The sequence below is a fragment of the Ostrinia furnacalis genome, unplaced genomic scaffold, assembly GCF_004193835.3.
Source record: "Ostrinia furnacalis isolate ACB-3 unplaced genomic scaffold, ASM419383v2 OfSCF2997, whole genome shotgun sequence".
Taxonomy (NCBI): Eukaryota; Metazoa; Arthropoda; class Insecta; order Lepidoptera; family Crambidae; genus Ostrinia; species Ostrinia furnacalis.
This window is the reverse complement of record NW_021133236.1, coordinates 141,601-166,177: the sequence shown is the minus strand read 5'-3', so window position 1 is coordinate 166,177 and position 24,577 is coordinate 141,601. Positions and strand designations below refer to the sequence as shown.

Here is a 24,577-nt window from a genome sequence, read left to right as displayed (position 1 = left end):
GTTGCAGCGGTGGGAACGAGAGGTGGGAACAGTCCCGTTCTAGGTATAGGTAATAGGTACTTAGTATCTTCACTTCATAGATTCATGGTATTTGGAGGCAAAGTTACTTGCTCGAAAAGCCATTTGCGCGAATAGATGCTAGCGCTAAAGACGCGCTTTCGTGCCAATGTCATTCGCGCATATTTCTTTCGTTCAAGTGTCTTCCCCGCAAGCGTCTTATCACGCTCAGGACCATTCGCGCGTTTCCGCGCACGTGTCTGGGCGCGCAAATGGCTTTCTGCGTCGTGACTTTGTGCAAGTGACTTTCGCGCTAGTGTCTTTTCGCGTATGTGACTTCATGCAACCTAGATGCTGTCAGGTAAAAGATCTAGAATTCTCTAGAGACTCACCAATAAACTGGCACACCTCCCTCAGTAGTATCTTGACGTTCATAGCCTCGTCGTACTTGGTGGTGTCCTTCGGTTGCGAGCTGAGGCATATCTCCAGCGTGTCCAGCACTATCACCAGGCTGTCGTGGTAGCCTTTGTCGAGCTACAAACTTACCAAGAAACTGACTTCTCGCAGTAGTAGTAGCAGGTTGGGTTCTTATTGACGGTCAAGCTGTAGATCCTGGCTACACAGGAGTTGCAGCGGTGGGAACGAGAGGTGGGAATAGTCCCGTTCTCGCAGTACTTAGTATCTTTACTTCATAGATTCAAAGTCACTTGCTCGAAAAGCCATTTGCGCGAATAGATGCTAGCGCGAAAGACGCGTTTTCGTGCCAATGTCATTCGCGCATATTTCTTTCGTTCAAGTGACTTTTTCGCAAGCGTCTTATCACACTCAGGTCCATTCGCGCGTTTCCGCGCACGTGTCTGGGCGCGCAAATGGCTTTCCGCGTCGTGACTTTGTGCAAGTGACTTTCGCGCTAGTGTCTTTTCGCGTATGTGACTTCGTGCACGTGTCTGTCGCGCAACCGAACCCTAGATGCTGTCAGGTAAAAGATCTAGAATTTTCTAGAGACTCACCAATAAACTGGCACACCTCCCTTAGCAGTATCTTGACGTTCATAGCCTCGTCGTACTTGGTGGTGTCCTTCGGTTGCGAGCTGAGGCATATCTCCAGCGTGTCCAGCACTATCACCAGGCTGTCGTGGTAGCCTTTGTCGAGCTACAAACTTACCAAGAAACTGACTTCTCGCAGTAGTAGTAGCAGGTTGGGTTCTTATTGGCGGTCAAGCTGTAGATCCTGGCTACACAGGAGTTGCAGCAGTGTGAACGAGAGGTGGGAATAGTCCCGCTCTCGCAGTACTTAGTATCTTCACTTCATAGATTCAAAGTCACTTGCTCGAAAAGCCATTTGCGCGAATAGATGCTAGCGCGAAAGACGCGCTTTCGTGCTAATGTCATTCGCGCATATTTCTTTCGTTCAAGTGTCTTTCCCGCAAGCGTCTTATCACACTCAGGTCCATTCGCGCGTTTCCGCGCACGTGTCTGGGCGCGCAAATGGCTTTCCGCGTCGTGACTTTGTGCAAGTGACTTTCGCGCTAGTGTCTTTTCGCGTACCTATGTGACTTCGTGCACGTGTCTGTCGCGCAACCGAACCCTAGATGCTGTCAGGTAATAGATCTAGAATTCTCTAGAGACTCACCAATAAACTGGCACACCTCCCTCAGCAGTATCTTGACGTTCATAGCCTCGTCGTACTTGGTGGTGTCCTTCGGTTGCGAGCTGAGGCATATCTCCAGCGTGTCTAGCACTATCACCAGGCTGTCGTGGTAGCCTTTGTCGAGTTCGGAGGAGCGGCTGACGCTTGATGAGGATAGCGTCGGTTGGTACTGGAAGGAGAGTTCATTCATTAAGGGTGGATTCGACCAAACAAGAGTATACTTCCAAAATACTGAACTGTCCTATCCATGACATTGACAGTGAGGCGCCACCGTCAATACCGGATCGCTGGTTCTGATTTTTGCCATGTTGGAAACCATATAGTTGAACGATGGTAGCGCCCCCTGTCATTGAGTTTGGTGGGACAGTTCAGCGTGGATAATATTAATCTCAGAATAAATCGTCATAAAATAATTTTGACATATTTCCCATACTGAAACTGTCAATGTGCCAGTTATACCAGGAGTTCTTCTCGGATAAAAGTTTGGTCGAATCGGGCCTAAGTCATTTATTTTCTGTAAAAATGCTTTTATAAAACGTTTTACAAGTCCTAGAGGTCTAGCTAATGCATAATTAAGTCAACGCCTGTAGACTGCATTTGTGACGTCAACGCCACATTGCCTAAAGGTAGTCTTTCGAACTAAGCGTCACAGACGCAGCGTCTTTAGCTTTGGTCTTAAAGGTAGCCTTTCGAAGCGAGTTAGTGACGCAGCGTTTGTGGCACAAGACCAAACCTTAAGACGCCGCGTCTGTGACGCTTAGTTCGAAAGGCTACCTTTAGTGCCTTTAGTCAAGGCATTGCGGTCTCCTGCCTCGGCCGCTTGTCTCTGTCGCAGCATGAACTGCCGCCTTCATGCGCGAATATACCGGGAGCCGGGAAGGCACGGTCTTCCCCGGAATGGTCTCAGTGACCTCTACACAGAAAATGAAGCCTAGATACGCCAACGCCAGTGACTGAGTTTCTTGCGCTGCTTCTTCGCAGCATTGGCCCATTTATTGTCCTGAAGCAGTGGTAGGGTTAATACTGACACGTGTAAACGCCTTTTTGCAGAAATAAATGAGTTTTAGGAGTTTTTATGAGTTTTAATGGCCGCCGCGGGGAGTTTGATCCGAGCATTCCAAGCGTCATTATTGTAGTGTGCGTGTGCACTCATGGATGATTTAGCGTGTACCGATAACACTCAAACATTAGCGGAAGAATGGTGGGGCGCGTCTTCACGGATGAAACAATCTATATGATGCTAACCTGTTCGTTGATCCGCTGCAGGATCATGGTAAGGCCGGCGATGACGAGCGAGAAGCGGTGCCGGCTGATCTGCACGAGGCAAGCCTTTGCACTGCTCCTCCGTCAGCCTCTCGTTAGTTCGTTCGTTTCAGCCAAACGACGTCCACTGCTGGACAAAGGCCTCCCCCAAGGTTTTCCACAATGAACGGTCCTGCGCTGCCCGCATTCAGGTTCTTCCCGCGACCTTTACCAGATCGTCGGTCCACCTAGTAGGAAACCTGCTCACGCTACCTCTTCCAGCCCGTGGTCGCCACTCGAGAACTTTTCTGCCCCAACGGCCATCGATGTGCCCCGCCCTCAGCCACTTGATTTTAGCAATTTGGTCTCGTAGGGCCCTCAGAATATATCGCTTGCTCGCTCATGTTTACCTGCTCATGGACCTCAGAACTCTGTCTCGCTCGCTCGCTCATGCTTACCTGCTCGTTGATCCGCTGCAAGATCTTGGAATCTTCAAGCTAATTCGTGGAATCCTGGGTAGTCTTGTGAGGCAGGCTTTCCACTGCTCCTCTGTCAGCCGCGTGTAGGCTTTGGTCTCGTTAGTTCGTTCGTTTCAGCCAAATGACGTCCACTGCTGGACAAAAGCCTCCCCCAAGGTTTTCCACAATGAACGGTCCTGCGCTGCCCGCATCCAGGCTCTTCCCGCGACCTTTACCAGATCGCCACTCGAGAACTTTTCTGCCCCAACAGCCATCGTCTCTACGAGCTATGTGCCCCGCCCACTGCCACTTGATTTTAGCAATTTGGTCTCGTAGGGACCTCAGAACTCTGTCTCGCTCGCTCGCTCATGCTTACCTGCTCGTGGACCTCAGAACTCTGTCTCGCTCGCTCATGCTTAAATACCTGCTCGTTGATCCGCTGCAAGATCTTGGAATCTTCCAGCTAATTCGTGGAATCCTGGGTAGTCTTGTGAGGCAGGTCTTCCAATGCTTCTCTGTCAGCCGCGTGTAGGCTTTGGTCTCGTTACTTCGTTCGTTTCAGCCAAATGACGTCCACTGCTGGACAAAGGCCTCCTCCAAGGTTTTCCACAATGAACGGTCCTGCGCTGCCCGCATTCAGGCTCTTCCCGCGACCTTTACCAGATCGTCGGTCCACCTAGTAGGAAGCCTGCCCACGCTACGTCTTCCAGCCCGTCGAGAACTTTTCTGCCCCAACGGCCATCGATGTGTCTCGTAGGGACCTCAGAACTGTCTCGTTCGCTCGCTCATGCTTACCTGCTCGTTGATCCGCTGCAAGATCTTGGAATCTTCCAGCTAATTCGTGGAATCCTGGGTAGTCTTGTGAGGCAGGCCTTGCACTACTCCTCAGTCAGCCGCGTGTAGTCTCTGGTCTCATAGGGTCCTCAGAACTCTGTCTCGCTCTCTCATGCTTACCTGCTCGTGGACCTTAGAACTCTGTCTCGCTCGCTCATGCTTACCTGTTCGTTGATCCGCTGCAGGATCTTGGTGAGGCCGGCGATGACGAGCGAGAAGCGGTGCCGGCTGATCTGCACGAGGCAGGCCTTATACAGCTCCTCCGTCAGCCGAGTGTAGGCTTTGGTCTCGTTAGTTCGTTCGTTCGTTTCAGCCAAATGATGTCAACTGCTGGACTAAGGCTTCCCCCAAGGTTTTCCACAATGAACGGTCCTGCGCTGCCCGCATTTAGGTTCTTCCCGCGACCTTTACCAGATCGTCGGTCCACCTAGTAGGAAGCCTGCCCACGCTACGTCTTCCAGCCCGTCGAGAACTTTTCTGCCCCAACGGCCATCGATGTGTCTCGTAGGGACCTCAGAACTGTCTCGCTCGCTCGCTCATGCTTACCTGCTCGTTGATCCGCTGCAAGATCTTGGAATCTTCCAGCTAATTCGTGGAATCCTGGGTAGTCTTGTGAGGCAGGCCTTCCACTGATCCTCTGTCAGCCGCGTGTAGGCTTTGGTCTCGTTAGTTCGTTCGTTTCAGCTAAATGACGTCAACTGCTGGACAAAGGCCTCCCCCAAGGTTTTCCACAATGAACGGTCCTACGCTGCCCGCATCCAGGCTCTTCCTGCGACCTTTACCAGATCGTCGGTCCACCTAGTAGGAAACCTGCCCACGCTACGTCTTCCAGCCCGTGGTCGCCACTCAAGAACTTTTCTGCCCCAACGGCCATCGATGTGCCCCGCCCACTGCCACTTGATTTTTGCAATTTTGTCTCGTAGGGACCTCAGAACTGTCTCGTTCGCTCGCTCATGCTTACCTGTTCGTTGATCCGCTGCAAGATCTTGGAATCTTCTAGCTAATTCGTGGAATCCTGGGTAGTCTTGTGAGGCAGGCCTTGCACTACTCCTCAGTCAGCCGCGTGTAGTCTCTGGTCTCATAGGGTCCTCAGAATTCTGTCTCGCTCTCTCATACTTACCTGCTCGTGGACCTTAGAACTCTGTCTCGCTCGCTCATGCTTACCTGTTCGTTGATCCGCTGCAGGATCTTGGTGAGGCCGGCGATGACGAGCGAGAAGCGGTGCCGGCTGATCTGCACGAGGCAGGCCTTGCACTGCTCTTCAGTCAGCCGGGTATGCAGGCTCTGCGCTCCGGTCTTGTATGGTAGCTGGATTAGGAAGAAAGACACATTTATTATAAGGATTTTTTATTTTTTTAGGAAAACATACAGTGAAACAATGACAGACAAATAACTGGTTAAGAAACTATATACGATTTACATGACACAAAGAGAAAAAGGTACATAAACATCGTTCGCTCGTTTCAGCTGGACAAAGGCCTCCCCCAAGGATTTCCACTAAGACCGGTCCTGCGCCGCTCGCATCCATGCACCTCCCGCTACCTTGACCAGATCGTCGGTCCACCTAGTGGGAGGCTTGCTCACGCTACGTCTTCCGGCTCTTGGTCGCCACTAAAGAACTTTCCTGCCCCAGCGCTATGTGCTATGAGCTATGTGCCCCGCCCAGTGCCACTTGATTCATTCACATAACATCAGTAGCACATCCCAACTAATATTATAAATGCGAAAGTAACTCTGTCTGTCTGTCTGTCTGTCTGTCTGTCTGTCTGTTAGTCTGTCTGTTACGCTTTCCCGCTTAAACCTCGCAACCGATTTTGATGAAATTTGGCATAGAGATAGTTTGAGTCCCGGGAAAGAACATAGGATAGTTTTTATCCCGGTTTTTGAAACAGGGACGCGCGCGATAAAGTTTTTCTGTGACAGACAAAATTCCACGCGGGCGAAGCCGCGGGCGGAAAGCTAGTAAAAGATATAAAAGGGCTTGTTACAACCTACTTGTTGCATTGAACCTTTGTTTAAATTGACATGAAAGCGGAATATTGTTTATACGATTCTGTTCTGATTTTTGTATTGGAATAAAAAATAATATTGACAGTATAGTTGATGTAGTGCAAATATTTTTAATCGTTGCAGACCACCGCCACCTTGGCTGCAATATTTCAAGGCGGAGCAGGTTTTCTTTTTTTAACAGTTTCTCCGGAGAAACTACTATGGTATATTCTTTATCTAAGGTCCACCTACTCAATCTTCATGCGTATACTTAGATTTAATTAAAATAAAATAAGAAAAAAGTTAATTTAGTGATTGTTTCAAAAAAATTTAGTCGCAGTAGGAGCCCATTGACTTATAAACCAAATAGGTAATTCGGTTAAAGAGTGTCGGCAAATTTAAGTCAGAAAAAATATTTTTTTTACTTTGAAAATTTGCGTAGGTGTATCGGTTGAGAACCATACTTTACTGATACTAATTGAATAACATTTGAGCCTAATATACTGCTTGAAAACTGTACAATCTAAGGTGCATATAAAGGTATATCTGGTATCAAAACTTTTCATGATATTCAAGAAAAGGGATGGGCCCCGGAAAACAAGTATTACAGTAATTCAACTCACCTGCTCTTCAAAACGCGCTATCAGGGAATTGGCCCATTCCCCGGGCTTTTGGGTGCCCATTTTGAAAAGGAAATTAGGCTTTTATCTAAACATTAAATGAAAAATAATAATAGAACTGTCCCATCTTGAAAAATCAATACACAGGACCAAATCAATACAACAAGGTTGCTGAGATAAATCTACCATTTCCGGCCATCAGTAGTAGTTTTATTTACGTACATTTTATCACTATTTAGTATTTATTTAGCAGATCGGATTGTTTTATTTTAAACACTTTAAGCTCTTAGCAAAATTTGCGATTATTATGTGTTTAGAATGAATCTTTACAACACTTTACAAATTACTATAATTTTATTCCCATTTCGATCGAGAAAAACTACTATTAATTATTTTTTTTACAAAACTGGTATTATTTAGCTGTCAATCAAAACTAACGAAAACAATCAATACTTTACGGTGGCATTCATAGGTTGCTAACTTTTCACAATGATACAAACGTTAAGATAGAAATGTTTAATAATGTATAAAATCATTTTAAAATTACTAAAATATTATAATGTGGAAAAGATAAAACTACAATTTACTTCTTAAAAAAAAATTCATGAATGTAGCATAAATATTAAAATCATACTTATTAATATCATAACCTGCAGCCAAAATTGATTTTAGAAACTAATATAATTATGGATAGGGGCCACCCATTTTATACATAAGACTATTTTCACTAGTTTTTGACCCCCTCCCCCCAAGATAAGAAAAAATAAGAGAAGACCGACCCCCCTGCTGTCTCCCCCCTTTTTAATATTTTACGTAACAGTCTGAAGGAAAAAGTGAATAAGTACAGGTTACGACTAGTACACAAGTGGGGTATTCCCATGTTCAGTGCCATGGAAATTGGAAATCGTTTACCTACGCATTTAAGTAAAACTCAGCACTCGCGCGGTTGTCCACACTATTTCAAAGTACAATTATTTTAACTTTGTGCATTTTTTGTGATCTTACGTAAGAACTATTAAGACTCATTCCCACCCCCTTGTAAGAAAAAAATAAGACATGGTTGACCCCCCCCCTCCCTAAATCGTCTTAGTTTTATGAGTTTTTTTACCTAAAGAAGTAAAGAAACTAGCGAGTTTTAGTAAAGCCCAATGTGTGTTTGTGTGGTCAGTGCTTAGTAAATTAATAAATAAAAATTGGGTTTCATACTTTTCAACTAGCTCTCTAGAAAAAAATTATTTTTTATTGTTCAATATGAAAATAACCCTCTTTCTGGCGTAGTCGGGTAAAAAGGTAGAATATTTTAATCAAGCACTGGTAACATTTTTCAGCAGGAAACGTCATCGTGACGTGACAGCTGACTTTGACAGTTATTCTAAAAAAATATTTAGCGTCATTCGTACACTTGTTTTTTGGAATTAATTGCAATTATCTTGGAATAATTTACTCAGTATACTCTAAAACTGTGTTTATAAATAAGTTTTCAAGATGATGGTAAGTTTTTTGTATTCTAATTAGAATCTTAATGGAGGAAGTCGTCCAAAATTTGATAGGTGCCGGGGGGCGTCACCGACATCAAAATACTTTGTATTGTTTGTTATCGCTAATTACCAAGATAATAACCATATTTTCACCTTACCCAGCGTGGTTTTGGTGACTCATGTTCCATGCTAGCGGACTCTTTTGACCCCGACTCGAAAATAGCTGTAGTAAATCCAATTTGAAATAAAAAACACTCATGACGTGGACATCCCTAATTCAACTAATAAAGGCTGAATTTAGGTTTTTAATTGTACTCTGCGTTGTGAAGGACGTTATCGTTATTTTCTAATAAATTTTTGCCTCTAATTACATTTCTGTATCCTGTTTTGTTCCAAAAGTACTAAACTTTGTTTCAATATAAAAAAAAAACATTGATAAAAGTTTTAGTTTTAGTACATTTTAACAGGCTAATTAAGCTACGCAATGCCATGTGAATGCATAACTTAGTATTAAGTGAGGAATTAATACAATAATGCTGAATCAATTACTAGCACATCACACATTATTCTTGCAATATCCTGTTACAACAACTTTACTGTTACCACAATTAAACAGTTTATGCAAACAGCAGCAGCAAATATGTGTTAATGAAATGTACATTTACATAGAATTATTGTGTATTTGTGTATAATATTGTGATTACACCAATTTGTGAATCAATTAGTTATCAGGCATATTTAGAGGGCAGACAAGACAACCAATAACTTATGCAGTCTTTTTATTTATTTATTTCCACGCCTTTGCATGATTTTTACAGGGAAAACCTCCATCTTGTAGAAGATGGGTGATTAACATGTGGTTACAGCATTGTTGTAATGACAAGATATTTCAAGAGAAATGGATTATTTTTCTTGGTTCCTCCCCAGCTCTTTTGGCAATTGGCATTGGTGTATTTAGGGTTCTTTTCGAGGCCTGGCCCCTAACATATGCCATGTCATAGCTCATGAGTTAGTACTATCAGCTATCATCTTCAAATCTACCAATTTCCTATACCCAATATCACCCTTTCTATACCAGCGATTTCCTATACCAGATATGGGGATTGTAGGCCAAATCCTCGCATTTGCCTGTAAATATGAGAACCTTTTTCCTGCAGGGGAGGCTAAATGACCTGATGATAATGATTACTTCTTCCCCCACATACGGGACAGCATCCGCAAGGTCCTAAGTGTTATAACCAGACATTGTATGTTAAACAAGCACCTACACAACAGGTGTTACAGACAGCCCACTGTGCAGGGGGCGCATATAGGCAGAGGAAACACCGCAGCATGTGCTCATGAAGTGCAGCAGCGTAGCAGAACAATGGGCTCAATTTCTCCGATCACCATCGTTGCTGCAGGAGGCCTGTAGCAGCCTAGACGGGCTGCTCGCCTTCTGGGGGGATCTGGGGTGGTTGGAGTTGGAAGATAAACCACAAATCGCGCACAATGGCCCAATCATGAGGCTTAGTGCGGTATTCGATTGCCCTGCAAAACTAACTAACTATTTCTTCCCCCAGGACTGTGTTGAAGAGACCAACCATGATCCTCTGTCGTCGCCCGCTCAGCCCGCATCGCTCGACGCTAAGGTTGAGAAGAAGAAGCCCAATGAAAACGTCTCGTTGACCGACAACAGCTTGCTGGTAAATAAATATACAGTACGGCTAGCACGTAAAACTTTCGAGTTCGAATCGTTTGCGTATTCCAATCGCCTTCAAAAGATTTAGTACGAAAACTAAAACAGCGCCCTTGTGAACGTGTGGTAAACTGAACTTAATATGAGAAATGGTTGCACGAAACTTATTTTAAGAATCAAAATTATTGTCACGTTATCGTTTAATTCGTAGAGTCTTCCCAAGCACTTAGCGCTAAATGATGACAAGGGCCTTGAGATTGAGAAACAACTAAAAAGTGTAAAACAAAAAAAAACAATTTGTTACAAAAAAAAATTTTAATTTCTGAAATGCAGTTTACTAAAACGAAATAATAATTGTATGCAAGGTTCTAATAATTTCGGAAGCTTGTAGCGCAAACAGAAAAAAAAGAAGAATAAATTCCATGCGCGATACAAGCTTTCGAAGTTATTTGAACATTGCATACATTTTTTTTTTCGTTTTAGTACAACTGCATTTCAGAATAAAGCTTGTTTTTAAAAAAGTTTCTTTTTTAATTATTTTAATAGCCTTTCACCATCTCCAAGTAAAGTTCCAATTAGTTACTTTCTTACTACTTAGCATGTAAAATGAAGTATTTTAGCGTTATTCAGAGATGGTGAAATTCGATAAATTGCTTCTTGTGACTTAGAGCAATGAGAATAGCCTTCTTGATACTTTACTCAAGATCATGATGACAACATGAATTTCTCACTAAAGATAAGATCATGACTAGTTTCTTATTAGAGCTCTTATATCGATAACGTTACACGCTATGACGTCGTATTGTGTTAAAGGCGTGTCAGAGTCATTTTTAAGTCCTATGTAAGAGCCTTTAGGTACAGGTTTGTGTATGTGGGCACAAAATGTAATATGCAACTTTCCTCACATACGCCGCGTCCGTACCAGTAAGGCTAGCACGAAAAACTTTCGAGTTTGAATCGTTTGCGTATTCGAATCGCTATCAAAAGATTTAGTACGAAAACTACAACAGAGCTCTTGTAAACGTGTCGTAAAGTGAACTTAGTATGAGAAATGGTTGCACGAAACTTATTTCGAGAATCAAAATTGTCACGTTATCGTTTAATTCGAAGGTTGAGTGTTGAATTTTGTCGAATACGCAAACGATTCGAAGACGAAAGTTGTTCATGCTAGAGGTACTGAGCGGTGATGTGACGTCACGGCTGTCAGGTGTGCAGTTAACTCGATCGTTGTACTGTGCAGGAACAGAACCAGCGAACTATGCTGCCATGCGATATCAGCAGTAACTCCATTTTTTGGCAAAACTATAATAAGCTCTATTTCAGATGAGCTGACAGAAGTATTTTAAATTGGAGTTACTGCTGATATCACTGCACGGCGGTAGTATGACAGTAGTATAGTACCTTATCGTAGTTTTGTATCAACAGGTGGACATATCAGACGCTCTCAGTGAGAAGGAGAAAGTGAAGTTCACAGTTCACACCAAGACAACCCTCCCAGAGTTCCAGAAGCAAGAGTTTGTGGTGGTCCGACAGCATGAGGAGTTCGTCTGGCTCCACGACCGCTATGAGGAGAATGAGCAATACGCTGGTTATATTGTGAGTATACCAATACCCACTGTAGGCATTATAAACGGGACTATTCCCACCTCTCGTGTCCACCGCTGCAACTCCTGTGTAGCCAGGATCTACAGCTTGACCGCCAATAAAAACCTAACTAGTGAAGGCTTTTTAAGGAAGCTCAGAGTTGCAGTGTGCTATGGTATTGCTAATGGTATGGACAGCTGTGAAGAAATGAGGTAATCTGTAACGAAGTCTCATCCTGATCAGTGCTTGCATACAAAAGATTAAATGAGAGCTTAGTGTGAGTTTACATAAAACATCGTAACTAATGAGCGCGTTAAAAAATATATGAAGATTTTAGTTCTTGAAAGTTTCCGCTAGAGACGCTGTACAATCCATCATACGTTTAAATGACACTTTTTTACGCAGTCGCCATCGAATGCGTTTGGCGTAAACTCACACTACGCCCCCTGATGATGATGATTATAGTCTGGTCTGTGAGCACGTATAATTTTGTCCAATGACCCCAAGCTACCCATCCTTATCGCTCGCGCGTAATTATATTGCTGTCGCGACTGTGCGACGGGCGGCCGCAGTGAGTGTGCGAGCGCGACAGCAACTTAATTACGCGCGAGCGATTAGGATGGGTAGCTTGGGGTCATTGTACAAAATTCTACGTACTCACAGACCGGGCTTTAAATTATATTTTTATCGCTTGAGACCACTTTCAACACACATTTTTGAGCTGTCAATACGAGACTTTTCTATTGTAAAATTGTACCTATTCCAACTACACACAGCACATTTTCGCAGATACCGCCTGCGCCCCCTAGGCCGGACTTCGATGCGTCGCGCGAGAAACTTCAGCGATTAGGGGAGGGAGAGGGGGCCCTTACGCGTGAAGAGTTCCTTAAGATGAAGGAGGAGTTGGAGGAGTGAGTAACCTGAATCAGTCTTTATTTGTAAAGCATTAAGATTCAATTCAACTTTTTAAACCAGTACGAAGACGGTGTGGGCAGGCCCCTCACTAGGTGGACCGACGATCTGGTAAAGGTCGCGGGAAGTACTTGGATGCGGGCAGCGCAGGATGGAATGTCGTCGGCGGTCGTGGTGGAAATCCTTGGAGAGGCCTTTCTCCAGCAGTGGTCGTCATTTGGCTGAAACGACAAACCAGTATACCAAAGTTGTTTAATCCCCTTGGGTTTACCATCGAATCAAGAGTGTATTAACTTAAAAATAAAAGCCAGTCTCACTACACGACGGGTTTTATTAAAAACAACGCGATGCAACTCAGCACAGCTCCATCTATTGACAGCTTTGCGAACTAAAATGATTTAGAATCTACGGAACGTAACTAGTTGACTGGACGTTGACATATGGCGTAGTTACATTATGCGGGAAATTGATCGAGACGTATAGTATGAACACACACTTCAGTTAGTATCGCCGTGTGTCGCCCATACTTCAGTGTGCGTGCACACGCTTTGTCTCGGTCAATTTATTTCGTAACTACGCCCTAGACTGCCCACGCACTATAGACTATTTTTTGGAAGACGTAGTATGGGCAGGCCTCTTACTAGGTGGACCGACGATCTGGTAAAGGTCGCGGGAGGAGCCTGGATGCGGGCAGCGCAGGACCGTTCATTGTGGAAAACCTTGGGGGAGTCCTTTGTACAGCAGTGGTCGTCATATTTGGCTGAAACAAACGATAGATCAAAATCTAAAATGTTATAACCTTTTTTTCTTATCCTCTTTTCCAGCGAATATCTAGCAACCTTCAAGAAGACTGTAGCAATGCACGAAGTGTTCCTGCAACGTTTAGCGGCACACCCTGTATTCAGGAGCGATTCCCATCTCCGAGTCTTCCTGGAATATGAACAGGATCTGTGCGCGAAGCCGCGAGGAAAGATGGACCTTATTGGTGGACTGGTAAGATACAGATGATTTTTTGGCACTTACAGGTTTGTTAGGTTCAAAGTTGGATGCAACTTCCTTCACCTCTTCCTTCTGGGTTGGGTCTGTGCGCGAGACTGCGTGGCAAGATGGACCTAATTGGCGGTCTGGTAAGGCATAGATTTGCTTGGCACTTTCAAGTTTGTTAAGTTCAAAGTTGAATGCGTCATCAATGGGCGAATGAACAATATCTAAGTGAATCCGCAAGCCGCGCGGCAAGATGGACCTTATTGGCGGACTGGTAAGGCATAGATTTGCTTGGCACTTTCAATTTTGTTAGGTTCAAAAGTCGTAAGGCCACGTACCGGAAAGCGCAGCGTAGGATGTTCACCCACTAGGTGGACTGGCGACCTTAGGAAGGCAGCAGGAAGGTGCTGGATGCAGGCCGCTACGAACTGGTCAGTATGTAAATCATTGGGGGAGGCCTTTGGGCAGCAGTGGACGTCCTGCGGCTGAAATAATGATAAAAGTTCAAAGTTTAATGCGACTCTCTGGGTGTTTTGGGGTAATAATCAGAGTCTGGTGGCGAGCACTGGCGCCATCTGTAATAGCTTTGCGTACCGCCATTGCAAAAGATGGCGGAATTACAACAAAACTTCGAAATTTTACTGTTTAGGCATTTCCTCCGCCATTTGGCACTTCAGCTATTGTCAAATATTATAGGTGTCAAACAGGATACGTTCTGAATTTCATAATGCTATTTTATTGATAAGTTATGACAATTTTTTACTAGCGGTACGAAGTTCGCCGGGACAGCTCGTCTCTAATATCTTTATCTTTCTCCCAGATGCGTTCCATGACGACGACGACCGATGAGATATACTTAGGAGCGACGGTCCGTGACGTCAACGACTTTTTCGAGCAAGAGACTGCGTTCCTTCAAGAATATTATTCGCATCTTCGCGACGCCGTGGCGCGTGTCGACCGAATGACCTCCAAACACAAAGGTACATGACTTCAGAGCACAGATCTAACTTCCAAGCACAGATTTTTGCCTTTCAAGCACAGGTTTGTAACTTTCAAACACAAGTATGTAAATTCCGAGCACAGGTATGAAACTTCCGAGCACAGGTCTGCGTGTGCTGTGACCTACTAGCACAGATGCCCGGTTAATATGACAGATGTACTTGGGTGCGACTGTGAATGACTTCTTTGAACAAGAGACTGCGTTCCTTCAAGAATTATACTACTCACACCTGCGCGATGATGTGGCGCGCGTTGACCGAATGACATCCAAGCACAAAGGTGAGTGACGTGTAAGGACAGCTGTGTGACTTCAGAGCACAGGCCTAACTTCCAAGCACAGGTTTGTGACTTCCGAGCACAGGTCTGTATGTGCTGTGACCGAATTTGCGCGTTGACCGAATGATCTCCAAACACAAAGGTTCTTTGACTTCAAAGCAAAGTTGTTCACAGGTCTGTGACTTCTGAGCACAGTTTTGGGACCATGGAGCATAGGTCCTGCAGGAGTACTATTCGACGCATTGCGATGCGATCCGAGAATCCTACTTCCTACTAATATTATAAATGCGAAAGTTTGTGTGGATGTCTGGATGTCTAGATGTCTAGATGTTTGTTACTCTTTCACGCAAAAACTACTGAACAGATTTTGTTGAAACTTTACAGTATTATTGTTTGTAACCCAGATTAACATATAGGCTATAATTTATGCCGATCTGTGACACTAAATTTCACGCGGGTGAAGCCGCGGGCAAAAGTTAGTTTTAGATAAGACAGTTTAAAAAAGATATCCCTTAGGCAGTTTCCTCATATAGCAGGGTAATGCGAGTACAATCCAAAATAATATTTTAGCATGTAGTAAATGATAAGAAATGTTTCACTTAGGAAAAACATTTCAACATATTTATGTTGTAATAACAATATTTTTGTGACATTCCGCAGAAGTGGCAGACGCTCACATCAAGTTATCCTCGTGCATCACACAGTTGGCCACACGTGAACAGCCGCCCACTGAACGTTTCCTAACCAGAGCCGCCGACACGTTTGACAAGTGCCGGGTAAGTGGCCATCATCATCGTCAACGTCATCATTTGGTAAAGCCTGGTCCGTGAGCACGTAGAATTTTGTCCAATGACCCCAAGCTACCCATCCTTATCGCTCGCGCGTAATTATATTGCTGTCGCGCTCGCACGCTCACTGCGGGCGCCCGTCGCACAGACAGCAATATAATTACGCGCGATAAGGATGGGTAGCTTGGGGTCATTGGACAAAATTCAACGTGCTCACGGACCAGGCTTTAGTCCACTGCAGACGTATGCTTCTCTTAAGAACCTTTAATAATAATCATCAACTATTATAGCAGTTGAGAGTACGTAACATTCCCACATGAACCCTTTACAATCATCATCGTCATTTTCATTATCATTGCTGGCCGTTAAGCTCCCAAGGACCATTTCACCATCATCTTATGATAATTTTAGAAGAATTTCTATGGAAGACATGAATTCTTAACAATCATCATCACCATCATAATTTTAGTTTACAGCAGTGTAATGCTAGTCTGCTGGGACAAGTACCTACCTTGTAAAATCATCATTGTTTAATTATTCTCAGTACTATAATAATTTAGTTTAACAAAAATAAATAGATAATTATTATTTTTAAACGCACTGCATCCCATCCGCATCTGTGAAACCTCCATACTAATTCTACTGCTTCTTTGGACCTGTATAATCTTACTTTATTAATAAATCTTATTTCCTACGCCAGAAAATCGAAGGTCGCATGGCGTCTGACCAAGACCTGAAATTGGCCGACACTCTGCGTTACTACATGCGAGATGCGCACGCGGCGAAAGCTGTGCTGGTTAGAAGGCTGAGGTAAGTTGTTTTCACTCTTATGTGGTTGTAATTAGAGCTATATTGCTATAAAAATATACTGGTCATCACAAAAATCGGCCCACCTACGTTTTACAGGAAAACTCTTTTCTACTGACACAATCATGGTGCCCCAACAATATTGGTGTTATTTGAAAGCCCAATAAATATCCTTAAAGAAAAACACATTTAATTTCTTAATAAACGATTAACATAAACGCGATATACAATAAATGTGATGTGACTTGAAAAAAGACCTCACTTTGGGCACACCTCTGGGATCAATTAGACCAATTTTTATGATTGTAAAACCAAATAATGATCTCACGTGTCCTCTTCAACAGATGGATAGCGATTAATCCCAACTTAACAGTTTTATAGCCATAAAAGTTGGTTCAAGCGTAACTACCTATTTTTTGAAGAAGTGACTCTGGATCCTTCTAAAGACACATTTTTGGGGTAAAAACGTTTCCTCTAATGAAATGAAGATTAGAACTAGGCTTTCAAATGGAACCAATGTTGGTGGGAAGTGGGGATGCATACGTTTGATAAGTGCTTGTCGCGGGAGGTGCGATTTATTTGATGCAGAGTGTATACTACCACAACTTCAGGACAATAAATGGGCCAGTGCTGAGGAGAAGCAGCCCAAAATATAAAATAAAAAATAGCTAAAATAATCCGCAAGCGAATAGGGATGATGACTAGGTAATGAAATCGAAATTCTATTTAGTCCGTCAGACAGATAATTAGAAAATATTAGACCCATATTTTTTTCCATAATCGAATAATTACAGTATTATATTGAGTTGAAATGTCGCGTGACGTCACAAATGATTAACATATACCATAAATGTGACTTGAAAAAAGACCTCACTTTAGGCTCGCCTCTGGGATCAATTAGACCAATTTTTATGGTTATAAAACCAAACAATGATCTCGCGTGTCCTCTTTAACAGATGGATAGCGATTAATCCCAACTTAACAGTTTTATAGCCATAAAAGTTGGCTCAAGCGTAACTACCTATTTTTTGAAGAAGTGACTCTGGATTCTTCTACAGACACATTTTTGGGGTAAAAACCTTTCCTTTGAAATGAAGTTTAGAACTAGGCTTTTAAATGGTACCAATATTGGTTGTAAGTGGGGATGCATACATTTGAAAGTGCTTATCGCGGGAGGGTCGATTTTTGTGATGACCAGTGTATATGGTCATATGTGCTGTCAGCGACAAATAGTTCGTGACACCCAAAGTGGCCAAAAAGTTCGCAATGACGTGTCTTTGTTACAATAGACAAAATTTAAATTATTTGTCCGTCAGACAGATAATTAGAAAATATTAGACTCGCATTTTTTATTTTCTTTCATAATTAAATAATAACAGTGCTTCATCGAGTTGAAATGGCGCGTTACGTAACGCCTATCTAGATTTTTTACTCAAAAGTGACGTCACGCGACATTTCAACTCAATATAATACTGTAATTATTCAATTATGAAAAAAAATATCGTCGCTTGCCTCTCTAACTGACATTTAGCAAAATTTTCAGGCGATTAGACAGATCGATTCGTCTTGCAAAATTGATTAAGATGGTGTAGATAACTCAGTTTCGAAAAAAATGTCAGATACGTCAGTTAGAGAGGCAAGCGACGATATATGTGTCCAATATTTTTTTATTATCTTTCTGACGGACTAAATATAATTTCGATTTCATTACCCAGTCATCATCCCAATTGGAATAAGGTTGTGTTGTCAACTTTTTGGCCAACTTTTTGGGTGTCACGAACTATTTGACGCCGACTATATGAAGAATATGTATATCCATCTACACTAAATGAATTTGGTGTGTGAACAACTTCATGTAAGTGATTCCATATTTTTGCTTGCGAGTGAGAGTTGGATCACTACATGCCTATCGAACTTATCAATAGATCATAATTAAAACAAGCAAATTAGGGTTGTGGGCATGCCCACAGTGCCCACAACGGTGGATCCGCGCCTGATAAAATCTACTGTTTACTAACGAAACCCTGGGTGATCTACCACTTACATCATCCTTCATCCTTTCAGCCATAGGACGTCCACTGCTGAACATAGGCCTCCCCCAATGCTTTCCATGTTGATCGATTGGCAGCGGTCTGCGTCCAGCGCTTCCCTGCTACCTTTACGATGTCGTCGGTCCACCTTGTAGGTGGACGTCCCACGCTGCGTTTTCCGGTACGCGGCCTCCATTCCAGAACCTTTCTGCCCCATCGGCCGTCAATTCTGCGTACTATGTGCCCTGCCCATTGCCACTTCAGCTTGCTAATCCGTCGGGCTATGTCAGCGACTTTGGTTCGTTTACGGATCTCCTCATTTCTGATTCGATCTCGCAAAGAAACACCAAGCATAGCCCTCTCCATAGCACGCTGTGCAACTTTGAGCTTCTGTATAAGGCCTATAGTGAGAGGCCACGTTTCCGAGCCATAAGTTATCACTGGTAACACACATTGGTTATACACTCTAGTCTTCAGGCATTGAGGTATTTTGGACGAAAAGATGTTGCGTAGTTTCCCGAACGCTGCCCAGCCGAGTTGGATTCGACGATTGACCTCCTTCTCGAAATTGGACCTACCTAGCTGGATCGTTTGTCCGAGGTAGACATACTTGTCGACAATCTCGAGAATTGAGCTCCCAACTGAAACTGGGTAGGACCACTTACATACTTCTTGAAATCTCAAATGAAACAGCATAGTTTAGTACACAATCAAGTAGTACTTTTTGCCTTGCCACGATCGACTGGACTAATAGTCGCGATCGACCGGTTGGCCACCCTTGATCTAGGCTATATTAATCTAAGTAGATGTATAGATTTCACTTTGGAATGTATTTTCAGATGCCTAGCTGCGTACGAAGCCGCCAATAGGAACTTGGAAAAAGCCAGAGCGAAGAACAAAGATGTACACGCTGTAAGTTATACAATTACATCTTATTAGTTTGCTAGTTTATCTGATGGATAAGTTCCTGATAAACTACCAGGGGCTATCTTCAAGTGTAAGAGACCTGTTAAAAAATGTAGTTTATCAGACAGATAAGTTTCTGATATACTGTCAGGGACTTTGTCTGGAGTAAATGAACTGACCCTTTAGCTCGGTTTCCACCAAAGCGGTTCTCTCCGCTTTGGTGAAAAGTGGGCTTAAATTTTTAAGTTTTCGTAAATAATTTGTTCTTTTTAACACGTGTTGTGTAAATTTTGTGTGTAACACGCGTCTTTTTGTCCCGCACCCAGCCGATGGAGGTACAAGAGGTAATGCACGCTTTTTTAATACGTTGTAGCTTATTTAAGAAATCTCTCGTTCCCACCGCTGTGACTCCTGTGTAGCCAGGATCTACAGTTTGACCGCCAATAACCCAACCAGTGAAGGCCAAGTTAGTCCCGGGGGAAAGTTAAACTGTCATTGGGCCCGCAACGAAATAGTTGAAAATAGGTGTTCCAAGTTGTTATGAATTTTGTTTGTTATGTACGGACGACAGCCATCAAGCTAAATACTGTGGAAACGCATCTAAAGTCCGGTCGCTGAGCAGATGGAATTTGTACTATGACTCCAAGCTACCGATTCTTATCGCTCGCGCGTAATTATATTGCTGTCGCGACTGCGACGGGCGCCCGCAGTGAGTGAGCGACCGTGACAGCAATATAATTACGCGCGAGCGATAGGGATACGTAGCTCGGGGTCATTGTACGAAATTCTATCTGCTCGGCAACCGGACTTTAGTTGTAATAGGGGCGATATTGCTATAAAAATGTATGATGCTGTCGACTGTACGTACCATGTGGGTATACAGTCATACCAATAAATAACTATCGCAATTATTTTTCCACTTTTGTAGTCAATATTTTTGTCTATTTCATTACTCCAACGTTGAACACTCTTTTCAAAACGCCAATTTCATACAGCATAAGCCAATTACACTGGCAGTTATAGTTTATGTTGGTGGGCTGTACCGTTTCCGATGTGATTGCAGGCGGAGCAGCAACAGGCGGACGCGTGCGCGCGATTCGAGCAACTATCGGCGCGCGCGCGCGAAGAATTGCTCGACTTTCGTGCAAGGCGCGTGGCCGCATTCAGGAAGAGGTAATTTGGACCTTATTCATCATCATCATCATCATCTCAGCCACAGGACGTCCACTGCTGAACATAGGTGGCCTCCCCCAATGCTTTCCATGTTGCCCGGTTGGTAGCGGCCTGCGTCCAGCACCTGCTACCTTTATGATGTCTTCGGTCCACCTTGTGGGTGGACGTCCCACGCTACGTACGGTTTTTCGGTACGCGGCCTCCACTCCAGAACCTTGCTGCCCCATCGGCACCTTATTCCATTGTCTTAATGTCCAAAATTGATACTAATCGGAAGATAAGGTCTAAAACTTTTTTTAAACTAGCCTATTACAAAATAGGCTAGTTTAAAAAAAGTTTTAGACCGTCAATTATATTATGAAAAAACTTTGGACACGTATATTTTTATTTTTCAATCAAACAAGTAATTACGAAGTTATGATGCGCTGAAGTTCCGAGTGCGTGACGTCACAACGTGCTGCACCTTTAAGCGCGCTTTGATGTCACGCGCCTCTCATTTTAACTTTGGCGCGCTTTATCTCTTTCAATTTTACTTTTTGAAAAGTAAAAAATACGTGTCTAGTATTTTTTGATAAGTTAACCGACGGAGTAATTCAAACTTTATTTTTTAACCAGGAAATATCCCTATAAGTGTCCCTTCATAATTAGTGCTACCAGTGGTCAAAATTGAATAAAATATTTACCCGTTCGCGCTAAGTTTGCCGGTCCGTGGAATGCGCGTCCCCTCCCCCAACCGCGATTAAACGCAATTAATGTGTCTTATTTTACGCAAATACACATTTTTTATCAATAATAAATAAATAAAAAATATTTAAAATATATTACTTACGAGCAAAAGTATGGAATCACCCACTTGTGTTTTGTTCTTGGCGATTTTAAGAACTGAATTATTTTTTAAGTATCTGTGGTATCAATGTAAAGTTTATAATATTACCTTTAAAATGGTACCATTTTTATTTGTCTTCTATAAGTAATTTAGTTTTTGTGATCGCTCGAAACAAATAGGGTGGTTCTATATTTTTGCTCGCGAGTGTAGTTTGTTATAGTTATAAACGCTTCCCTTCGAGTGACGTCATATCGCCAGCGGCAAACTTAAAGCGAACGGATAGTAGATTTTGAAAACCTTATTTTTTCCACAGCCTTATAGATCTCGCGGAGTTAGAAATCAAACACGCACGCGCTCAGCAAGAGTTGTTCAGGAAATCGCTGCAAGTGCTCAAGGAATGCCAATAATGTTACGTCATCGACAGCCCAACGCTGGGCATGTGGGCATAAAGTTTTCCCATCACCAACGCTGCGGTAAGACTGTGGTTTCCTATAAACGCCGAAAGCCGCGTTACTATAGAAATATAGTCAGTGTCGAATAATAGACATCCATCTTAGACAGCATCTCACTTAACATCAGGTGCGATTTCTGTCAAATACCTGCCTTTTTCTGCATAAAAAAAAAATAGTCCTGTCACCAAAAGTGGCCAAAAAGTTGACAACACAACCTTATTCCAATGAGGGCTATCGTTTTTATACTTAACAGTTGGCACCCCTGGCGATTGACAGGACCTTACTCTACAGTGGCGCCATCTTGATGAGTGCAAATGCGATAGTCCTCCTACCACTTTAGCACTCAAAAGTTGGTGCCACTGTCTTCGCTACTAGCAAGTGACAGGAGGACCTTACTCTACAGTGGCGCTAACTGGTGAGCGCTAAAACGATAGCCCTCATTGCAACAAACCCCCGTATTCACCACAAATCGAACGCACAGCGTTGAATAGAGCTCTCTGATTGGTTCGTGTGTCACCCTGTGCGACCACGCGCACTGTGAGACCTCACAGTAATGTTTGTGAATACATGCGAAAGACGTGTTGCGAACTTTTCGGCTACTTTGGGTGTCAGGAACTATTTGACGCTAAAAAATAGTTTGATTTTGGTATTTTTTCATGATTAAAGTTGAACAGGTTAAACGAACTGAATTTGACATTTATTTAGTTTTAAATGTTCTTATGTATCTTCAAAATGTACATAAACTATTTGGTATTTAACGTGTATTATTATAAACATTTGACTATAATAATAATGTTTATAAATGTAGTTATTTTTAAAGAGCGTTAGTTAGATAATATAATTTATACCACAGTCTCTTTAGTCTCATGTATAAATTTTAATCACAGCAGTTGCTAGATTTCACAAATTATATAGGCCTCGTGCATAACTTATCAGCGCCTGAGGCACGGGAGGGTGATTTTTGTTACGTCAAATGTCAGCGAGACTTCAAATTTGTATGCTCTGTCACGTCATAATATGTCAATGTCAACCCTCCCGTGGCTCCCATACCTCGGGCACTGACCTAGTTAAACTTATAGTTAAAAACCTTTTTTATTTATTTAATGAATTATAAACTTCTCATAACTATTTACAATCTTTTTTGTAAATATAGGTTTGTTTTAAATTGGACTATTGCTGTATAAATAAAAAGTTAGTACCACATTATAATTAGAAGTCCTTCGTTTTCTCTGTCTGTATATTAGAAAGAGCTAGTAATATTTGACAGTACTTGGTTATACAGGGTGGAAACGATAAGTGATCTCACTCGATTATTTCTAAACTACACAAGATATCGAAAAACTGGTTATTGATCCTGAAAGAGCTTCACGAGATCTTTCAAACGGTATCAATAATAGTAGGTTCACTTTTAGGTCAGTAACCAATTTTTTGATATCTTGTTATAGTATAGAAATAATCGAGTCAGATCACTTATCGTTTCCACCCTGTATAAGCATTAAAACTTATGCCAAATCACAGATTTTACTATCGCGAAAAAAATTGTTCGTTGTTTTGAATTCTTCAGTGTATTTCGTAATAGACTTATTTCTAGAAAATGTTATAACATTCTTAGTATAGTCTGGTCTGTGAGAACGTACACTCACTGCGGGCGCCCGTCGCACAGTCGCGACAGCAACATAATTACGCGCGAGCGATAAGGATGGGTAGCTTGGGGTCATTGGACAAAATTCTACGTGCTCACGGACCGGGCTTTAGACATAAATATGTAGTTGTATGTATTTGTTGTCATTTGTATGTGTATGGGTGCAATAAAATGTATTTTCATGGTAATAAGACGGTCACCTGTTTTTTTATGTAGGTACCTTTTCCTTTACGTGTACAGTTAGGCCCAGAACAGACGGTGAAACGCAACTGCAACGAAAGTGCAACTTTCTGATGATTCTGATGAATGAAACTGAAACTGAAAGTTTCAAACTGGTCGCGTCGTGTGTGGTCTCTCAACGGACGCTATGGCAGAAACTTATATGCAACTCAAAAGTAACTAGTAGTTGCAGTTTCGTTGCAGTTGCGTTTCATCGTCTGTTCTGGGCCTTATAGGTCATTTTCAGTGCCTGAGGTCTGGGAGCGGCATGGGAGGGTGTTTTTGTGACGTCAGACATCAGCGAGACTTCAGATTTGTATGCTCTGTCACGTCATATGTCAATGTCACCCCTCCCGTGCCAAATAGTTCGTGACATCCAAAGTGGTCAAAAAGTTGACAACACAACCTTATTCCAATGAGGGTTTTCGCGATTGAAAAATCCGCCAGATGGCAATACGTAGACGCGAGGTCCAAATGCTGGATGATTGGTTATTTTTGACATGACATTGACAGATATGTCAAAATCCACCAATCACGCAGCAGTCAGACCCCACATCCACGTCCCGCCATCTAGCGGATCTTTCATTCGCGAAAACCCTCATTGTAACAAAGACGTGTTGCGAACTTTTTGGCTACTTTGGGTATCACGAACTATTTGGCGCTGACTACACAAAGGACTACAAGCTATGTAGCATATAATGTAGATTTTACACGTAAAAAGGTATTTTTGCTGGATACAAGACGCTATTGATCGTTTCTTCCACAAAGACGCGCCCCACCATTCTTCCGCTAACGTTTGAGTGTTATCGGTACACGCGAATGCTCCATGAGTGCACACGCACACTACAGTAATGCCTTACGGCTTGCTCGGACCACACTCCCCGCGCCCGCGCGACCGGGACCACACATTGCTGGGGCGCGCCCGAGTGGATGAAACGATCTATACCAACCGGTAATTATGGAAAGGATTGTTTAGCAGTGGACGTCCTATGGCTGAAATGATGATGAGGTATTTTATGAATCGTTTTCGAAC

At 42.9% G+C, this 24,577-nt stretch overlaps 2 protein-coding genes across 3 annotated transcripts in view; one reads left to right on the top strand and one right to left on the bottom strand.

Annotated features, from left to right (window-relative positions):
• The window catches only part of LOC114356882 (neurofibromin-like), a 63,696-nt gene extending 56,749 nt beyond the window's left edge, over positions 1 to 6,947 (bottom strand). Inside the window, exons 1-3 of the mRNA XM_028310255.1 lie at positions 6,794 to 6,947; positions 5,346 to 5,489; positions 1,630 to 1,816 (exon numbers count right to left, since the gene is read on the bottom strand). Coding sequence (XP_028166056.1) covers positions 1,630 to 1,816; positions 5,346 to 5,489; positions 6,794 to 6,853 — 391 coding nt within the window. The 5' untranslated portion in view covers positions 6,854 to 6,947. The remainder of the gene's footprint in view (positions 1 to 1,629; positions 1,817 to 5,345; positions 5,490 to 6,793) is intronic.
• A 1,222-nt stretch (positions 6,948 to 8,169) lies between these two features.
• On the top strand, positions 8,170 to 21,853 carry Snx6 (sorting nexin 6). 2 transcript variants are annotated; one of them, XM_028310295.1, is made up of 12 exons: positions 8,170 to 8,281; positions 9,831 to 9,953; positions 11,372 to 11,542; positions 12,320 to 12,441; positions 13,267 to 13,399; positions 13,665 to 13,700; positions 14,247 to 14,406; positions 15,362 to 15,477; positions 16,190 to 16,299; positions 19,166 to 19,238; positions 20,296 to 20,405; positions 21,545 to 21,853. In XM_028310295.1, the coding sequence occupies exons 1-12, from the start codon at positions 8,276 to 8,278 to the stop codon at positions 21,636 to 21,638; spliced, it is 1,254 nt and encodes a 417-aa protein (XP_028166096.1). In that variant the 5' UTR covers positions 8,170 to 8,275; the 3' UTR covers positions 21,639 to 21,853. The 2 variants fall into 2 exon arrangements, with proteins under 2 accessions (XP_028166096.1, XP_028166095.1); XM_028310294.1 differs by lacking the exon at positions 13,665 to 13,700 and having other exon boundaries at positions 13,267 to 13,435.
• The last annotated feature ends 2,724 nt before the right edge of the window (positions 21,854 to 24,577 follow it).